Source organism: Raphanus sativus, chromosome 4 (genome assembly GCF_000801105.2).
Source record: "Raphanus sativus cultivar WK10039 chromosome 4, ASM80110v3, whole genome shotgun sequence".
In the NCBI taxonomy this organism is placed as follows: domain Eukaryota; kingdom Viridiplantae; phylum Streptophyta; class Magnoliopsida; order Brassicales; family Brassicaceae; genus Raphanus; species Raphanus sativus.
This window is the reverse complement of record NC_079514.1, coordinates 14,261-36,077: the sequence shown is the minus strand read 5'-3', so window position 1 is coordinate 36,077 and position 21,817 is coordinate 14,261. Positions and strand designations below refer to the sequence as shown.

General features: G+C 33.4%; 2 protein-coding genes across 2 annotated transcripts; both read right to left on the bottom strand.

Moving 5' to 3' along the window:
- Positions 1-1,058: 1,058 nt before the first annotated feature.
- On the bottom strand, positions 1,059-3,685 carry LOC108852089 (probable trehalose-phosphate phosphatase H). Its single transcript, XM_018625581.2, has 12 exons — positions 3,563-3,685; positions 3,267-3,469; positions 3,035-3,175; positions 2,870-2,941; positions 2,707-2,799; positions 2,545-2,598; positions 2,117-2,218; positions 1,949-2,026; positions 1,780-1,849; positions 1,615-1,685; positions 1,431-1,523; positions 1,059-1,288 (listed from the first exon to the last, which is right to left on the bottom strand). Exons 1-12 carry the CDS (start codon positions 3,564-3,566, stop codon positions 1,232-1,234), a joined length of 1,038 nt encoding a protein of 345 aa, XP_018481083.2. The 5' UTR covers positions 3,567-3,685; the 3' UTR covers positions 1,059-1,231.
- Positions 3,686-9,299: 5,614 nt separating this feature from the next.
- LOC130511920 (ethylene-responsive transcription factor ERF060-like) lies at positions 9,300-10,509 on the bottom strand. The gene has a single exon (XM_057009795.1). The coding sequence runs from the start codon at positions 10,337-10,339 to the stop codon at positions 9,512-9,514; it is 828 nt and encodes a 275-aa protein (XP_056865775.1). The 5' UTR covers positions 10,340-10,509; the 3' UTR covers positions 9,300-9,511.
- Between the last annotated feature and the right edge of the window lie 11,308 nt (positions 10,510-21,817).

Below are 21,817 nucleotides of genomic sequence, written 5' to 3'. Positions count from 1 at the left end.
GTCACATAAGATTCCACACAAAGATATGTAATTGGTTACGTATAATTAGGAACTGTTTTCTTGGGATTCCTAAGACTTGGACAAGTTATTGGTGCTGTTTTCTTGGGATTCCTAAGACTTGGACAAGTTATGTCACATAAGATTCCACACAAAGATATGTAATTGGTTAGTAGTTACGTATAATTAGGAACTATTTTATCTTTGTTTAAACAATTAACAATGTAAGTAAGTTAATTAATTAAGCTTAGCAGAAAAGATCCGATCGTAGGTCGAGTCTCTTTGACGCCATCTTCCCACCCAAGTTTTGAGTCATAGAATATTCCAGTTCTTTCTTATGGTTTTCAAAAATAAAATAAAAGAATTCCTCCTTCGTTGCAAATAGATTCCATGCTATGAACTTAGTTATCTAAAGATTCAATTATTTGATAAAACCCGTGTTTCAGTTATAATATAAACAAACTGTCAATTTTTTTAATTAAAATACTAAAATGAGAGATGATCAATCATGAAAACCGAAACGACTCTGTTGGAACTGATAAAAGAAGAAGAAAACTGAATAGAAGAAAATTTATAAAAACAAAACTAGATTTATGAGTCAAATGTATCTCTTCTTCTTCTTTTTTTTCTTTTTTTTTTGTTCACCATAGTCAAATGTATCTAGTTCTTTTTTGTTTATATGAATTCGAGATCAGAACAAACTAGAATATATATAAAACACACAACTCAAAAATAGATAATTAAAAACAAATGAAATATTTGGTTGATTATTAATAACATTCAATCACAAATTGAAACGTATCACATGGATCAATATATGCTAGATAATATGTTGTCACTTTGATTAACTGCCATCATAATTTCCATTGTTTAGTTGACATCGTTTTGAAGTACCTTATATCCAAACATTAAAATACCGAAATGTTGACTGTGATATTTTAATTTGAAATATAAGAAATAATACTTATATCATGACATTTCATTTCATTTCGAGATAACATCTAGATACATGTCAAGTATTTGTATACACGCGTAGAAATAATTGCATAGAACCATGCATATACGATCGATTACATAACTGTTTTCTTTGATAATGGATCTCTCTTTACAATTTTTACATGTGCGTTCAATACATTGTTTTGTCAAAGATGCGTTGAGTACAATACATAGAAGGAAAAAAAAACTTGATTAACATGTCACTGAAAAAGAGTCTTCTGTACTTATAGCTCAATTATTATGCTCCAGCTCTCAATTGTTTCCATTCCACTAAACGCTGCAAGAAATCCATAACCTGAAAATAATTAAGAAAAATATACATTGCTCAGCTTACCGTATATACACAATATGCAGAACAATTTAAGTAACTCTTGATACGAACTTAGTACTTAAAAAAATACTTAGTAATTTAAAATGAATAAGATAAATATATTTACCTCATCAGGCTCTTCCAGAGAATAAGACGCGTTAGTCTCCTTTGGAAATTTGGATACAAGAATGCCAAGACCTTGTCTTCTTTCTCTCAATATCTGTAACATCAGTTAAATCAAATTTATTTAGATCATTGAACAATAACTATTTAATTTGAATCTTTTAATTATTGCGAGATTATATATATACCTTAAATGCATCTTCGTCAGTGCGGTCATCGCCGATATAAAGGGGAAAAACGTCGGTACTATTGGCGTAACCTACAAAAGGCAATACTATTTTAATTAATTCTACTTTTGATCTCAACATTAATCATGTTATAACTCTTAATTAATTAGTTGATGAAGAAGTTACCAAGTGATTCTAATAAAAACTCGAGTGCTTTGCCTTTATCCCATTTAATGATAGGACGGATTTCCAAAACCTGAACGATATATACCAAAACATAAACTCACTAATTAAGAAAGAAAACTCTCTTGCCACGTTAAAAATAGAAACCACTTATTTAATAGTAGTATCTTACTTTTCTTCCTTGAGTAAGTCGGAGCTTAGGGTAGTCCTTCATGACTGATCGAACTTGATTAGCCAAATCACTCCAGTTCTGTCAATATATAAATAAATAAATTGATTGTTTAATTTTATTTCTTATTACACTAATAACGAATTATCGAAAGAAAGAACATTATCGTACTTTCTCATCGACGCGTCGGAAATGAACAGAGACACAAAATTTATTGTTCTCGATGTTGGCTCCGGGAGTTAAATTTGTTTTCTCCACTAATTTTTGATAGACCTGAACAAAGACATACTCCCTCTGTTTTTTAAAGATGTATGTTTCGGTGTTTTCACACATATTAAGAAAATACATTAACTATACATCATTTTTAGAAATTATCAAATTCCAATGCATTTTAACCAATAGTCTTTCAATAAATTCAATCAATTTTATTGAAATTTGCAATTTTTGTATAGAAAACATAAAAAATACATCTTTGTGAAACAATTTATTTTTCTAAAACATCTATCTTTAAAAAACAGAGGGAGTATTAAATAGTGTGTAAGTAACAATGAATCTTCTTATTGTTCAAATATACGAGAAATATTGAAGGAGAATGTGACCTCGTCGATCATGGGGAGGAACTCTGTTGCAGGTTGGCAAATAAGAGTTTTATCCTGTTGTTTTTGTAATAACGAATGATAATAAAAAGAAAAAAGTTATTAATGATACTTTTTTAGAAAAGTTATTAATGATGTATTAGTACGTATACAAAAAAAACTTACATCCTTATACTTGGACCCTTGCTCTGGTCCTTTGATGTCCATTCCATGACTTCCAGCATAGTACAACTCAGTCAGTTTCACAAAATTATAAACCTGAAAGTTGTCAGAATCACTATGGTAGTACTATTTAAATTATGGTAGTTTTATATTTTTATCATTATACCTTTTCTCTGCATCTTCCACTAACTATGGCAGTCGGAAAACAGTTTGCTAGTTTTCTCACTGTCCTTCTCATCTATACAATAAAGCAAAAAAAAAAGAATGTCAAAACATTTTTTTTTTAATCAGTAGATTTATTTTTATTTTATATATAGGTTTTAGAAATGACCTTCTTAGACATGAAAGCTCGGTCTGGATCATCAGCAATTGGAGATAAAGTGCCATCATAATCCAAGAACATAACGATTTGTTTTCCTTCGGAAACATGAAGAATCTCTTCGAACATATCTAAAGCTGATGGATGTTCTGTCTGCGAAAATTATACAAACCTCGTTTATTATAAGAGAATAATATAACATAGATAAGTAGACGTTATAGCTTGATCATAATGATATACTTACTAGCCAAGAGCTTCGTTTCATCAAAGATTTGAGGTGAGTAGGAGAACAAGTTCTCATGGAATCAACCCATGAATTGATTAATCCTCCTCCATTGTTGATGATAAGATCTTGAAGAACTTTCTTCTTCGCCGTTGTTACATCAGTTTTTGGTTCGTCTCCTGTTTCATTTTTCACCGGTTTTGTGTTTTCTTCGATGAATCTTACTGAAAATAACAGGAAGTCAGAAAAACAAATGAGGACATGTAAAACATATCAGCGTGTGTTTATGTATTAAACTAACAAACTCAACAATTTACCCATTTTTGTTTGCAAATATAAGTGAAAGAGATGGAAAAAAAGAGATTTGAGTTGTGAAAAAACAGGGAGAGAATGTGTGTGTGGGCTTGAGAGAGACACAAGATGAAGTATGATATGGTCTGAAATTATAGTTGCAAATTATTTTAGGAAAAAAAACAAGAAACTTTATGTTTTGAGCAACATTTTAACTTAACTAAAAAAAACAGATATTGTAGTGTGTGAACGCTGGAAAACATTTGAGAGGGGTCTTACTATATGGTTAATGGGGCCTACAAAGCGGCTTTCCCGCTCTCACCGATCGTTAAGTTAATTTTAGCGTTGCAGCATTCCCAGAAACCACCACGTGGTCCAGATAACATAATCACCCTCATCCTCCGTAAGTATCACCTTAAATTCTAATTTAAATCTGATGTTCTAAAACAACATACTCCCTCTGTTTTTCATAATAAGTGTCACTCTGAACTCATTTTCTTGTTACACAAAGAGTGCCACTTTACAATTCCAATGCAAATTATACTAACTTTCAGCTGAAAATTAATTACAAACTGCATTGATTTTATAAATAATTTTATTTATCTAAAATACTATTGGTCAAAGAGGTATAATTAATTACAACTTACATATATTTCAACAACTTTATTAATCTGTGTGAAAATGTCACAACGACACTCTTTAAGAAACGGAGGAAGTATTTTATACCCCCTTGAACTACTTCTAATGCACATATATATACAGTGGATAACCATAGTTTTCTTTACCTCACAATACTTACTGACATTAATTAACTTGAACAAACTAAAATCTTGCTCAAAAAAAAAAAGAACAGACTAAAATAAATGGAATGATCTCCTCGTCGGAAAAAAAAACTTTTAACTTGATCAACAAACGTAATCATAGTGTAACACATTCGATAACCAAGAGGTAGATGTATCTATATATCTTTGAATGAGAATTATGTATATAACTTATTTATGTATGCCTTCAGTCAAAAATAAACTTATTTATGTGGGTGTTAATTTGCATGAAGTAGTAATATATACGTCGAGTTGCATGGCATTTAGTCAAGGTTCAAAAGTCCTAACCGTCACCTCACGTGTAACGAATCGAGAGTCTCTAGACTCTCTACCATACAGGTGTATCATTACGAGGCATAATAGCATCATATGCAAATAATTGTGCGAGTTAGGTTGATCCCTCTTCGTCTCAGATGGTTAACTTTGGGGAAAGATCATAAATTCATATACACTCATGGATTAAGTAGAACAATCTAATGAAAATTAACGAACGATACGTAAGAAATAAATTTTATGTTAATGATTGAAACCATTCTCAAATATAATGGATCCCTTTTTCAATAAGTTAGCACTTCAAGAAAACCAAGCATATAAGTCGTACGCATATATAATGCATTTTGTCAGAAAGAAAATTTCACGTTGGAAATATTTAAAGACCTTGAATAATATATAATATATAAAGAATTTACGCCATTCTACACTTATTACCAATTATTTTTAAATTGAAAATCTAAAAAAATTATCATGATATCATTAGAGCGGATCTAGATCCTGATCCAATAATTCGGGTTGAAAAGTGGATTCAATCAATTCATTAACTAATGGTCCATAGAAAACTTAGTTCCTTCGAAATTTATAGAAATAAATTAAGCATTGTTTTAAGGGGTATGACGAATTCTATGAGACTAATGGTTATACACATCATTATTTCGAAAAATATATTGAAGAAAAAAATTCACAATGGAAATATAAAAAGACTTGAGTAATATATAAAGGATTTGGTCCAACCACAATTTATTTTAAAATGGAAGTCTAATAAACTTATCACATTTTATATTCTTTGACCACATGACATTTTGGATGCGACAAGCTCTTATTGTAAACCACCAAACGAGTAAATTCAAAGACTGTGTCCTTTATGGAAAGAAGCATAGTATAACCCTGTAGAAAATAGTAATTTCAGAAACCTTATATCAGTTCTTACTGGTCAAAGTACAAAAAGAAATAGAGAAGAAAGAAAACAAAAATATTTGTCCATTTAGTCATTGGCTTTTGACTAACACAACCACTTCTTCAAACGTCTCGGCAAACCTCGACAGAATCTTCCCACGTGAAATAGTCCCTGGTGTTCACTTGTCGTGCCAACTGCCAAGTCATCAGTAAACCTGTTTTTCGGTTAACCTCACGAAAGACCACTTGTTTTTTTCTCTATTTTATTTAAATTGCATTCTTCTTCTTATTTCTATGTAGCGTTACTTGGAAATACGATTGTTGTACGTGTAATAGTATTGATTTAAATCCTATAGATGCAATAACGAAAAGACAAGCAAATGAATTGAAGACAAATTAATATTCCTCCCCCCATTAAAACCAAAATATTGTTTTTTTTTTGCTAAAAGATTAAAACCAAAATATTGTTGTGATGAAATTTTTACTAATATTTTCTTTTTGGTGTAAAGTTTTACTAATCTTGACACGGCGATTATATGTAAGATAGATTCTGCCAGTTTCAAAAGAAATGAAAAGAAAAAAAATCATAGCCGTTAATTCGAGAATATTAATAAATCGATTATATGGACGGCGTCTAGTAAACGAGAAAAGGTAACGATTCTTTTTGTCAAAAATATATTTCACTATTCCACCAAGTTGCTCTCATTTCTTGATAATCATATAGGCTCTATATTTTCATTCTAGATACCAAATTTATTCTAATTAAGTTTATCTGTCATCCCAACCAACCAGTAATTAATACCTTTTAATTCTGAATCTTTTTGTAGAATTGATCCACACCTCAATCATATGAATGAATCTACAATAAACAATGTAATTAGAATATGATTTGGATCATAGTCACATAGCTACTATGTGCTACAACTAAAGTTAGATTTTGGGTTCTGATGTCACTATAGTAGTTTAATTATAGGCCATCGAAATGCCTCCAATCATTGAGAACTTTCCAAGATTAAAAAAAAAAATATAAAGCACAAGCTATTAACCTACATGTTTAAAATTATAGAAGAGATGATTGATTTGGTAATGTTCAGTAGATTATAGGAATGATTATGTACATATATACGACCATAATTACGAACACGTATAGCCTATTTCTCATATCCCATTTTGATTTCAACAATCTTGAGTTCTCGATATAAAAATGCACTAGTTTATATTGTATTTAATATTTATGTAAGCAAAAAATTCAAACAAATCCAAACAAAATGTTGTTTTAGGTTTATTGAAGGCCTTTCACGAATGTAGTGGGAAAAAATCATCTTTAAAGAAAAAAACAGTAGCACGTTCTGACTTGACAACCATTGATATCTATGATTTATATGTGTTCAAAGGAGAATGTCACGCTTTATAATCTCCAAAAGTCGCCAATCTATAATTTGGGTGGTTTCTCTTTATATCTACATATCCTTCAAACCTTTAACTGACCTACGCTTTTTCGATAATCAAAGCTATATATGAGATTGATATGATCTTCCTTTCAAAGTATCTGAAATGCATATATATATATATATATAAAACATCGCAGCTTGTTTTCATGCGATGTGAATTTCAATAAAATGTTAATTATGAAAAAAAAACAGTAAGGAAAAGAACCCGGTACGTAATAGATGTGACATGTGATCTCCACTCGTATCTATTTAACTGTCTCGGTGTGTAGTCTAAAATCGTTAAACGCGTATATAAAGAGTTAACTCTTCCACGCAATCGCAGAGTTATAATAATTTTCTTTTAAGAAATGATTTTCGATAAGTATGAACTGTTAAACTATTCGAACAAGAAAGGCAATCTTTTCTAGATCATGTAAATAAAATGAGATCGCTCGTCGGATTTGAACGGAAACTAGTTGGATTGCGAGTCTTGTGACATTTGTAAAGAATTATAGTAGTAAGCTTCGCGTCGGAGTTTCCCACTTTCGACGTGTCTTGCATTAAAGATAAACCAGCCTTCCTATTTTTGTCTCTATGATTAAATATATAAGAAAACAAAACCTCATTATTTATCTAAATTGGATACATAAAGTTGATATATCCTCTAATTTTCTCTTTTTCCTAATCGACTAATCACATGTCCTTCTCTATTGCATGATTTTATATTATAAACACATATTTTTAAAGTTTGACGTGTATATATTTTACTGTATACACGTCTAATATATCTCTATAAATCTGTACTACAAACACTCATATATCTATTACAGATTGGATAGAAGTATATTTTATACTATTATTCTGTACCAGTTACTTTTGATATTCAAAAATTCGCCGGTTAGTTTTTTTTAAGCAATATTCGCCAGTTAGTTTTAAGGTACGCTCTGAATTAATATTCATACGTGGAACAATGTAAGTGATAATATATATATGGGGAATGGCATGAGCTAGCTGATACCATATGAACACTGTCTTTATATTTATATGGGGTATGGTATGAGACTATGAGCTAGCTGATATATATAAATCACTTAATGAACTTCTGACTCACAAATAAATTATATGTTGCTTGCAATTTTTTTGTTATGTGTATTGACAAACATTATATCAACTCAAGTATATCACAAACAAGCAGGGGCGGAGGGAGAGAGGGGGGTGTGGGATCAGGTGATCCCAGTAAAATTGGAGGACAAATTTTTTTCAGTGTATTTTTCTAAAATTATTACAATACTTAGTTAAAATTTAATATTTGACCCAACTAATTTATGTATAAACTTTTATATGTCCCATTAATTTTGTAAAAAAAAATATTTCTATAACAATAAAGTTTACATATAAAATTTATATATTAAATTTATATATTGTGACCCCAATCAAAAAAAATTCTGGTTCCGCCACTGCAAACAAGCATGGACGAAGGTATTGATTTGGTTCATAAACCAAATCTAGTTTCAAAATTAATTATATTTAGAAGTTTACTCAAAAGATTATAGTCATACATACCCATTGGCCAATCAGTTATAATTTTATAAGAAAATATTATGTTGATCCTTTTTGTTTGTTTTTAGAAAATTTATCGGGCCTGGTTTTAGAAACTGAAACATATCCCAACTTGAATTTGGACTAGCGAGGTCCCATAGCTAGCCCGTTAAGTGCCAAATTCAACTGTTTTGGGCCATAATTGAAGAAAACACTAGTATGATATTATCCATACTTCGGCTCAACAGCCTCTTATAAGATGCTTAAAGGCCTATTATCAATTACTAAAGAGTGGTAAATGTAAACCAAAGATTAGGTGCTTACACGAAGTATACTTTGTATACTAACTGATTACCCGCGCACTTGCGCGGAATGAAATGTATATTCTAATGTAAGCTTCTTAACCTTAAAAAATTAATTAAATGATGTATGCTAAAATTAGTCATACATCAATTTTACCCTTTAAATTGTAGTCATACATCAATTTTACCCTTTGCTAATGCAAGCTTCTTAACCTTAAAAAATCAAAGCTTTGTGGTTTATTTGATCCCACATGTCAATTAAGGACCCCTCTCTGGCCCTACTATGTCTTCCATAATTTTACAATATACTTTATCAGCATGCAAACCTTTTTTATAATGTCCAAAACTGATATGAAAGCTAAACGAAATAACAAAACAAAAATCGATCATAAAATTAAAAGACTAAATATTTTACATTCACTAGAAACTTTTTTTTTGGGCAAACATACGATTTCATTAAATAAAAAAACTAGAGTCTTACACTCCATTATCGGAGGAACAGGAAGCAAAATACATTCATTAGAAACTTAAAATGATAATACACATAAACTCCTCTGAGATGATTGGTCGATGGCAAGGTTTCTTAAAAAACACACGAACCAGCCAGACCAAACACATGGAGGGATGATTTCAACAGAGACAACCTTAGACAATTCTCTACAACAGTATAAAATTTCAGTTGCAGAGATTAACTAACTAATACGAGACATCATTTAAGATTCAGACAATTTGCTAATCGCATCCCAATCAATCTCCACAGAAGGAAACTTCTCCAGCACGAAACTCCCAATCTCATCAAACCTTGAATCTGAAAAACCCAAGAACGTAGTGGTGATACCAGACTCTGGTGACGAAGACGCCACCTGAGACTCATCTGAAAACGAATTCTCATCAGCTCTCAAAGACCCAAATTCAATTTCTTGATACTCTGTTTTTGGCGGGAAGAGCTCTGTTTCAGAACAGGGGAGGTCAACATCCTCTGTTTTTACCAAGCTCTGACAAATCGCTTCGATTTTTGCTTCAACAGAGGGATGAAGAGGCTTGAAGCTGCTATCACCACCTCCGTGTCCATACTCGCGCCTCATGTGTGGGAAATTAAGCCTCGCGACCTCGCCACGAAGCTTGTAAGCAGCTTGATCATAAGCCTTGGCTGCTTCTTCAGCTGTGTCGAAAGTTCCGAGCCAGAGTCGGGTCCGGTTCTTGGGTAAACGGATCTCAGCAACCCATTTCCCCCAGTGTCTTTGTCTGACTCCTCTGTAGAGTTTCTGAGCGGTCATGTTCTTCATTGGTACTGGCTTTGGAGAGAGATTTGAGATGGTGGTGCTGCGTCTTTGGTTAAGCTGGTTTTGGATCTGGATGATTTGGTAAGGTGTGAGGTGGTTTAGACCGAGTGGTGTGGTTTGATTGAAACCGAAGATTGTGTTTGGAACCGGAGGAAGACATGGAAGAGAGTTGGTAAAAGGTTTAAGTACTTTCATGAGCTCTTCTTTGAAAGGATCTGAGAGATCTGTGCTGCTATTGAACATATCTATGGCTGCCATGTATCTTCTTCGTTTGATCAAACAGAAGTTAGAATCTGTTAAAGGAGAAGATGATTGTACAAAGGTCTAAATAAGAAGTTTTGATCCTTGTTTTTCTTTTGGCTCTTTCTAATTAATTTATTGTTTTGTCGCTCTTGGTTTCGCTTAATGCGAAGTTCTTTCCTTATATAATACGAGAAGCCAGGCCAAAGCCGCCCATTGAGTTCATAATATTTTTTATTTGTATAAATGGGTTCAATAGAGTTTGTTTTTTGGATAAAAATAGTTCAACAGAACTTTTAAATAACTACATTTTGTTCGATGCTTTTGTTCTATTCACAATTTGTTAATTTAGCTGGAAGATATCTTTTATTCCATGGTGACTTGGACAATGGGAAAAGAACGTCCACATATTCTTTGGATCTAAGCCGTTCCCAGAGAATGTTTGAGAATAATACGACTTTGTGGCGTGTGTGATAAAAGAATTATCATGGTTTAAAAAATTTATAATTTTTCTGTAAAGGCTAAAAATTACTTCCAAACTGAAAAAACAAAGCAGATCGCATTATTCACATTTCACACTTCGTTTTATCATGTTACATTATTAAGTTACTATTATCTCTTCATCTCTCTTAATAACTTCAAAAACTATATACACAGAACTTCCGATTTGATCTTGCACTCGTGTTTTGGAAGTTATTTGTTGAGATGGAATCTTTCCAGCAAAAGAAATACACAAAAAAATTCGTAAGAGCCAAAATGTATTTGATCCTAGGGCAAGTTGAAAGGCCACTTTACCTTCCAACCCCTTATTTTATTTATGCTAAAATATATTTTATATGACATCCAATTACAACATTGATTAACATGAAATTTAAATATATTATTTATTTAACTCATGTGAATTAAAGGGGGGAAATCATGGAATAATATATTTCATTCACGTATTCAAAACGATGAAACTTCAGTGAATTTAACATACATTCAAGAAAAAAAATCAGTAATATTGACCAATAGAACATTTGGTGGTCATATTATTCCAGTTCAAAATATAGTTTATGTGGTCCAAGACGTAAAAGTGTATCGAGTATATCGCATAGAACTAAAACTCTTCTCTCTTCAACTTTTATATATTGGTATGCATGAATAATGTATGTAAAAGAGGGGAATATGAAATTAGTTTGTGAGCAAGAAAATGTAGTGAGATAAAGTCAAGAAAGATATTGGACGATGGTGGAAAGAGGTGAGAACTCAAGACAGTTAAAGTTGCGTCACAAGGAAGCTAATGGATCTTCTTATTCACCTTTTGACAATTCATTTTTTATAAAACTAATATCTCAGTAATGTGATGTGGATTACCATTTTGTCTGAATATGTTAGAAAAGGAGATAAATTGAATAATTCTTTCAAAGACTCAAATCAATAAAACTGCACTCTCAGTTTCATTCTCGTTTCGTTTATCGTTATCTTATCTTTTGGTCATTGAATAATATCTTTAGAACCGAACGCCTAAATAAAAGTTATTTTAAAAACAATTTCACAAAACTTTACAATTACCAGGATGGAAAAACGCTTTCCTACTTGTAGGATTCCCAAGTTTATGCATTTATCGGTGAAATTCAAAACAACTAAGAGTAGCATTCCACGTACTTTTATTCCCTTATTGTCTTACCTAAAAAAAGTTCTTCAAAACGATACTACGTGAAAATGCCAATGTGGGGCAAATTATTTATAGAAAATATTTGGGGTCCAGTTTGGCATGTTCACTCGTAGGGATCAGGGCCGTCTTAAGAAAATTAATAGCCTTGGGCCAAACATAAAATAGAGACCCTTTTATAAACTTCCTTTATTACAGTTTTTTTTAAACTGAAGCAATTTATTGTGGTGTTCAAAGAGAAAAAGAATTAAAAAGATGGGTCTTTATGTATAAACTATGCTTTATCAATGGAAAAAAATTAAGAATGATGAAGCCAACATTTTTTTAGTCTTTTGGTATCTAAAATAGGTTTAGTTGATAATAAACCTTTTTGTTATAATTTCATCAACAAATTGCTGATTTAACAAACTAAAATGACCTTTGTAATTAGTAAAATAACACTAAAAAATTGTTTGGATCCATGGACCTAGGGCAATTGCCTATGTGGCCATACCCTAGAGCCGGGACTGGTAGGGATCCTACGTGGTAGTCACTATCTATCGGTTAAGACCTGACAAGTTGCTTTGACAAAAGAAGCTAAAGAATTAACCTATCTTTTGATCTCATCGTTAATCTATTGGTAACCAAATCATAACTGCCTTAATTAGGAGTAAATCTAAACTCATCGAGATAAATCTATTACACGTCTGATAAAGCTGTCGATATAAAATGTAAACTTTTTTTTTGAAAAGTATAAAATCTAAACTTTCTACGTTTTCTTTCGAAATATATTTTTTATCCAATAAAGAATATTCGTAAATTTGTGGTTGATGATTTGGAATATGGCAAATACACGTATTGCCCACAAACATAAGAACAATTGAAACTAGAAAGGCATACCCAAGATAGCTCTCTCACACCTTAAATAGCGCACTAGATTTTGATCCGCCCTCTGAAGGGCGGGTATATGTTTTGTTTTAATTTTTTTAAAAATAATTTAATTTTAGTTTTTGTGTTTTTTCATAATCATTTTTAATATTAATTCAATTTAATATATTTTTGGTGACTATATTCAATATGTCAAGTTACATAACTATATATTTATGCCATATGCATTTCAGAAACTATTTTAAAATTTTGTTCCTAAAATTTGCAACATATTATATTTACTTAGTAGTTACCTAACATAATTATTAAAGAATATTTGTATCCCGAAAAACTTGATTCTTAATCGCTCCAACAATAAAAGTCTCATACTCTATTAGATATGATCTATATACTCGAACGGTTTTTAAAGTGTTATATCCGAAAACTAATATCAAATTTAACCCGCATCTAAAAGCGAACAAAATGTTTTGAAAAATATTTTAAAATTTAATATCTAACATATTCCATTATATATATACATATTTAATACTTAATATATTTTCTGACCAAAATAAAAAATTAAAAAAATATACCCGCCTTTTTAAGGGTGGGTCAGAATCGAGTAACCTATTTAAAACTCTTTAAAGGACGGATATATATTTTTTTATTTTCTTTTGAGAATTTATATATATTTTTAATATAATATAATTTTGGTAACTATATTAAGTATTTCAATGGCTGCATACACTTGTGCCATATTTTCTTAATAGTTATCTAACATAATTCGTCAAGAATATTAGTACCAAAAAAAAATTGACTCGAAATTAACCCAAAAATCAAATTCTCGTACTCTATAGACCTGGTCCGTACACTTGAATGGTTCTTAAAGTGTTATATCCGAAAATCAATATAAAGCTCAATCCGAACTAAAAACTGAACAAAATTTTTAAAAACTGTTTGAAAAATAATTTTAGTATATTCTGTTATATATATATATATATATATATATATATATATAAATGGGTTAATATGATGTCATTCAAAAGAAATAATGGTAATATATTAAAATTAATTGATATGAAATATTAATAACTTAGTATAAGTCTATGCGTTTTTAATTTATATTTAAAAGTTATTTTTATGATAATTTTAAGATATTATTGAACACTTGAAATAGTAATATATAGATAATTTTATCAAGTACAAAATAATTTACTTTGGTAGTATACTCTTATTTTATCAATTTTTTTTGTTGTAGAAGTATTTTATTTGAAAATTATCATATTTTTCAAAAGTGTTGTAAAGATTATATTTATGGTTTGTAACTGAAATTCTTAAATGGTAGGTGCAGTTATAAGTGTTCCCTATTTTATAATTTATATTCGAAAGGTGATGTCGTTTGGATGCAGTTATATTTATAGCACTTCTTCTTTAGGATGCAGTTATATTATCATTATGCAGTTATTTTTAGATGCCATTTTTTTTTATTTTAAATTGGACCAAACATATATCAATGGAGCATACTTCTATTGATACAAACTTTTCAACCATTCTGTGACAACCCGTCCCGTGGAACCACCTGCCCATAGACCCAAGTTCACAGCGCTGCAGTGCACCGACCCCACCCCTCCATTATGAAATCTCACTATCTCCATAATTAGGTTGTTGGTAAGACTCGAACCCAGGTCCCTCACCCTTAACAGCATTCCCACAGGACAAGCTGTCACCAATTGATCTGCAGTTCAATTGGTGACAGCTTGTCCTGTGGGAATGCTGTTAAAAGGTGAGGACATGGGTCGAGTCTCACCAACAACCTAATTATGGAGATAGTGAGATCTCATAATGGAGGGGTTGAGGTCGGTGCGCTGCAGCGCTGTGAACTTGGGTCTATAGGCAGTGTTCCACGGAACGGGTTGTCACACATTCGCTTAAGTTAACTTTATAAGGAAGGATTATCAAGTTTAAGTATTATAAATAGTTGTGTAAGATGAGCGTCATAGTTATACACTTTTTTTGTAACACAAGTTATACATTTCTCTATTCACAAATATTATCAATAAATTAACCGTCCGACGTTGAACGATATGATATAGTTTCTTATGACATGGATTTTGGTAAACCTAAATAGTTAGCGTAACAAATTAAGATTATAAAGACGGTACTTCTAACAAATTATATGAAGTCAATTCTAAAACCAATTGTGGGATTATGAACTATAACAAAATTTCCATTGAGTCTCTTTGAAAACTGTAGCAGTTGTATTTAGATTAAGTTTTTTTGTAAAAAAAATTGTAATTTACTGTCCCTGACCATTTATCGTTGTTATAATCCAGATAAGCCATATAATATATTAGCATGACAACCTAATTTATTGGTCAAATATATTGTCATGGACAATAGTTAATCTCCAAGTCATACACGATGTGCAATTTGGTAATTAAATATCGACAGATCATGGCGATATAGTGGCCACTTAAACATACACGACACATTGGATATCATTTAAAATTCCACGAACCTAGTTGACTTTTGAATGTCAACTAGTCTCCACCATTGGAGGTCAATATAATTATTAGTTACATTCCCTGACCATGTTCCAGGTCTAACTATTACTACACCTATTCCTTTGTTGACCCCTTGTTCAATAATTCAAATTAATCTTTTTTTTTTTGGAGAAATAATTCAAATTGATTTTTTGAACATATTATTGGCACTTAGTATGTATGGTGATTAATTAAAGATGTGTCCAACAAAAACTGATCATCTTTATAATTCATGCATTTTAACTCTGATTTATTTGAAATTAATATTTAGTACAGTATGCAAAAAACATAAGGATTTTTGTTCTTCAATCCTTGAACATGAGGTTGTACGTCTTATTAACTCAATTAGTATAGGTTTCTCTTGATTATATTTACAATGGATTATTATTATGTAGTGTTGATTTTTTTTTTTTTTTTTTGTCGGCTGCCCAATGTACTAGATCAAGTGGGGTCGAGACGAGTTAATCCTCCGGGGAGCATCTCCGTCTGTCCGAGTCTGACCTATATGGGAAAATATGTAACCTTTCCTCCTAGCTTCCTTTGCCAAAGTATCCGCACGACCATTTCTACTTCTAGGAATATGACTAAGGGTCACATCCTCGAAATTATCCTGTAGTCGGTGGAACATGTCGAGCTCTGTTGCGAAGGTTGGCCATTCTTCCGGGTTTGTGGTCATGTCAACTAGGTCCGAACAGTCTGTTTCGAACCGTATCGATATGAACCTCCTCTCTTGCATACATGAGATTGCCCAGAGTAGACCGTCCATCTCAGCATGGAGTGCTGAGAGGCTCCTAGTACAAGCCCGTAGTCCAAACATCTCATTTCCGATATGATCCTTAAGACTCCACCCTAGCCCACTAACACTGCCAGTATTAATCCATGATGCATCAATTTGGCATGTAGGAATTCGGGGTGTCTCGGGATGCGTCTCTATCGCTGGGGTGTGAGGGTCATCCTGATCCTCATCAGTTTGATCCTTTTCATTTGCCTTCCTCCAGCAGTCTGCTTCGAGGGATGCATGTTGTAGAGTATCCATCGGGGAGACGACTTTCCCATTGAAGAGTTTGTCATTCCTCGCCTTCCAAATGTACCAACAGATCCATGGGAAGGTATCGAATTGTGGTCTCGAAGGAGCCACCTCTTTTCTCTCCCAAAACAGAAAGTTCATGTTTTGGTAAATAGATTTACTCGGGAAGTCACCCGGAATGGACGGATAGTCCGATAAAGCCCAAACCTGTAGGGCTGGGGGGCATTCAAACAGAAGATGATTGATCGACTCCTCTGGGCCAGCACATCTAGGACAACTCCTATCGGTGCCCAAGTGTCTATAAGTGAGCCTCTCTGCCGTCGCCACGCAACCAGATATAGCCTGCCATAAGAAGTGTAGTATCTTACTTGGCGCCTTAATCTTCCATACATGACTTTTAAGTCTCGTGGTACTCGGTTCTCGGACCTCGGTGCATAGATCCATTTTCGTCGATTGTAATAGATCGTACCCCGACTTGACTGTGTACGCTCCTGATTTTGTGTGGTTCCAAGCATACCCATCCATAGCAGAAAAATGGGAGGGCTTTATCCCAAGTATCAACGGTATATCTCCTGGATGGAAAAATTCTCGTAAAAGTTGTATATCCCACTCCTTGGTATCATTCCTAATAAAGGACTGAACAAGAAGTTGGGGTAATCTGTAGACTATGTGTTGGGCAGGTCTTGGTGGTCGGGCCACTGTGTCTGGGACCCAAGGATCACTCCATACCCTCGTATCTCTACCTGTTCCAATTGTCCTTCTCATGCCCGATATGAGCAAAGGTTTTGCTGCCATAATACTACGCCAGCCATATGAAGGCGAGTATATCCGTCGGTCGTCAAAGGGAGAAGAGTCGTTATAGTATCTCCCTTTTAGAACCCGCGCCAATAGAGAATCTGGGTAATGTATCAGCCGCCATAATTGTTTCGCAAGAAGTGCTAAGTTGAAATCATGGAAATCTCGAAAACCTAATCCTCCCAAATCTTTAGGAGTACATATCTCATCCCATGCTATCCAATGTAAACCTCTGCTGTTTTGTTTTGAACTCCACCAGAAATTAGATGTAGTACTCCTGAGTTTATCGGTAATGCCTTGTGGGAGCAAATAACTTGACATGATATATGTCGAGGATGCTTGAGCCACTGCTTTTATCTGCACTTCTTTTCCTCCTTTAGAGAGAAGTCTCGATGACCAATTGTTAACTCGTCCATTAAGTCGATCCTGTACAAAGGAAAACACTTTCATTTTTGAGCCACAAATTTGCTCAGGTAACCCAAGGTACATTCCCATGCCACCTTCCGAGGTAAAACCTAGAACCTCTTTTATATCTTTTTTCAAAGCCGCCTCCACCCGGTTGCCAAAGAACATAGAAGACTTGGACGTGTTTATTCTCTGTCCCGATGCCTTCCCATAGATATCTAGGATGTCTATGATCTCCTTGCATTGGCTTAATTCGGCCTTGCAGAAGAAAAGACTATCATCAGCAAAAAGCAAATGTGATATCCTCGGGCTTGCTCTAGCAACGCGGAGCCCAACAATTTGCTTCTCTAGTTCTGCTCCATTAAGGAGTGAGATCAATGCCTCCGTGCATAAGATGAACAAAAAGGGGGACAAGGGGTCTCCTTGTCTCAAACCTCTCTTTGGGAAGATTCGTCCTCTTGGTTGTCCATTGACTAAGACTTGATATGAGACCGATGTGACGCAACACATAATGAGGTCAACAAGTCTTTCATCAAAGCCCATCTTTAACATCAAAGCCGCTATGAAGCTCCATTCCACTCTATCATATGATTTGCTCATATCTGTTTTAATAGCCATAAAGTCTTCTCTGCATCTTTTGTTAGTCCTTAGTGCGTGAAAGCTTTCTTGTGCTACAAGAATATTATCCGTGATTAATCGTTTTGCTACAAAAGCCGATTGTGTCTCTGAGATCAATCGCGGAAGAATCCTCTTAAGTCTCTTGCATAGTAGCTTTGAAATAATCTTGTAGCTAACATTGCAAAGGCTAATTGGTCTGAACTCTGTCATATCTCGTTGATATACTCATTGACACAAATACAAAGGAATAAATAAATAAGAATGTTGAACTATCTTTGATCATGGGTGATGTGGAAAAAGAAGAAGAATCAACCTAATATTAGTATTTGTGTTCCAAAGAGTGGAAAAGTAATACAATACGATCTTTTTCTGAACATACGTTCTTCTTGTTCTTTTTAACATTGAATCATGCACTGTTGTATGTGTTGATAAAATGTTTTCGAACACATTAATCATATAGCACGTACTCTGGGATTTGGATAATCTTAAAAATAATACTAGGAAAAATAGCGACTCGTGTGTTCTCGACACATTTACTCCACAGAGGTTTGGATAATCAAACCAGAAGTCTGCCCAACCGAGTCAGAAGGCAAAAGCAGCTTTACTCACTTTCCGTGTTCCTGGAGAACCATAGAGAAGCAAACCAGAGCGGTTTACGTAGACCAGATGAAAACAAATTTTTGTGCAGGAGAGGTAACTGAACTGTGTCCAATATCGAACTCTTCACATCCTCAAGCCCACCAACATCTTCCCATTTCACATTTGGAACCTAAGAATTGCAATTAAAACATTTTTTTCTAAGAATGCAAATCGGTCTCATAAGAGGAAAAACACAGTGGGCAATGTTTTACCTTAAGAGCACATGTGTTAAATGTTACCTTGGGAGCACCAAGGGCTGATGCATTTCTCTTCTTTGATCGGCCCAAAGCTTTAGTGAAGTCATCCTTAGCTGTTTGTGTCTCAGTGACGTTACCTAATTGAATCTTCTCGCTTTCGGACTCTTTACTTAAAAATAAGTAAGTTGGCACAAGCATCAGCTACAAGAGCGCTTAAACAGTCATTTTACCTGTTTCACAAAAGCCTAACTTGGCTCTTCTATGTTTATGTTTGTGGAGAATTATTCAATATGTTACAAATGAAGAATGCCAGTGACCAAACACTTTCTTCATCATCACGTTTCACTCTCTCAAGCTCCTCTGGGCCATCTCCAGTTTTACCGGCAAACTCACAATCTTCTTCCTCATCATATGATTGCACGCAAAGAAACAATCAAACATGCACATTATCAATTATCATATGATCTGCAAACAAGCAAAACGAGTAAAAACAATAAAAACAAACAAGCAAGAGATTTTATACCTGAGGAAATCAAGGTGGGAAGTTTCCGGTCAAACTTGTCGCCTCAAAACGTGACTGGATCTTCCTTATGCTCAAGCTCCTTCCTACACAGATACACGCAAAGAAACCTTTGAAGTCATTTCCAGTCCAAACATTAGATCTTTCTTTAAGAGCCGTTTGTGAATTCTAACAAAAAGGGGCATACATTCGATTCATAGTGGCATTGCTGCTGTCCTCAAACCAAAGTTTATCTATCTCATCCATATATGCTCATGTTTCAGCTTCTCCTTCAAATGGAAACACAAGAAAGAGACGATGGTCAATAATATTACAAAATGTGAAGTTGGGTTTAATTGAAATTATCTAAATGGACACTTGAATACTTACAGCTTCTGGAGTCCAATGTCTTGCATATGTTAGCAACGAAGAGGGTAACAGTATCTTCTCTTGCGTTTTGACCATTGATCCAGTGACCAAGAGAATCATCGATATACAATTTAAAAAGCTACACAACCCTGTCAGTATCAAATACTAAAGTGTTAGACGATTATTAACAGCTTGCACAACGCACAAAGGCGTGTCTAAAACACAAAAAAGCGTAACCTTGGCTCTTCTATGACATGGTGCTCTTCTTCCACATCAAACAGCTATCTGTCATCATCATCCTTCAGCTCTCACTCTCAAGCTCCTCCTCACCATCTCCAATCTCACAAGCTTCTTCCTCATCACATGATTGCATGGAAACAAACAAACATGCACATCATTATCACATGATTGCAAACAAGCAATTAAAAAAAACGTTGAAAACAAGAGGAGAAAACTGTATTTTGCCAAGGATTGGTAGGAATAACAAAGTGATCTCATGAGTATAAAAGCCAAATGGAATCTAACATCTCTAATGAACATTCAAATAGACACGATGCTTGTTCCTAATTGTTTCTACATTATGAATATACACATAAGCTTCTTCCTTTTTCAGTCAAAGAAAATATAAAATATTGTCAATAGAACTGATAGGAATAACAAAATGATTCTCACAAGTGTTAACACATTATGAAGATACACATAAGCTTCTTCCATTTTCAATCTAAGCAATTGCCAAGAACTGATAGGAATAACAAAGTGATCTCATAAGTGTAAATTCAAATGGAATATAACTTCTCTAACGATCAAAAGACAGGACGCTAGCTTCTAAATGTTTCCACATTATGAATACATAAGCTTCTTCCATTTTCAATCTAAGTAAATATAGAATATCTGCAAAGAACTGATAGAAATAACAAAGTGATCTCACAAGTGTAAAATTCAAATGGAACATATCCTCGATCAATCAAATGACAGGACGCTAGTTTCTAATTGTTTCCACACTATGAATATACACATAAGCTTCTTCCTTTATTCAATCCAAGTAAATATAGAATCTCCCCAAAATAAAATAAAAAGAGATTTGAGAAAAAAAGACACGAAATTACATACCTTGAGCACTGGGGATTCGTAACTGTTCTTCCACCATCCGTTATCTCATGAATCTTCTCGGCAAACTTCTTCCTGTTTCAGCTTAATTTTTTTGCTGCAGAGACACGAGACACCAAAGTGAGGACTCACTCAATTACTACAAATAAATCCGTAAACTTTTCAACATTTTTAATCAAATAAACTCATACCTCTCATTTCTGAATTTCAACGAAGTGATCAAAATCTGCTTCTTCTTTGATTTTCTGCTTCCTTCCCACTCTCAAAACACTGAAACATCGTCATCAGATCAAACAAGTCAGAAGACTATGAAACTAACAGATACTGAGTCACCAACGAGTTAATCTAGCATTGGGGTCATAGACCAATTCATTTGGATTGCAATGGAGTGTAGTGTAGACTGTGTAGTTAATATTGGAATGAAGAAGAAATATATATATAGATGGGGAAAAATAAAGTTACCGTTACTAATGGCTAAGTCTTTTGGTTGCCTTTTTTTAATTATTGATTTTATTTTGGTAATCTTAAACGTTGAATAATAAATGCAATTTAAGAGAACGAATGACGTGAGCCGCATGCGGGGAGACCCGCGCGTCGCATGCAATTTAAGACAAACTCTCTCTCTCTCTCGTTCTGTTTTCAACGTGCTTTGATTGTAATTCTTGTAAAATGTTTCATTTTCATGTTGGGCTATTATCCTCTAGTTATTACATGTTTCTTGCTTTTTGACTGCAATATGAGCTCACACCATTATACTTTTATTTGACAACCCATTACAGAGATTCGCAGAAATGTTT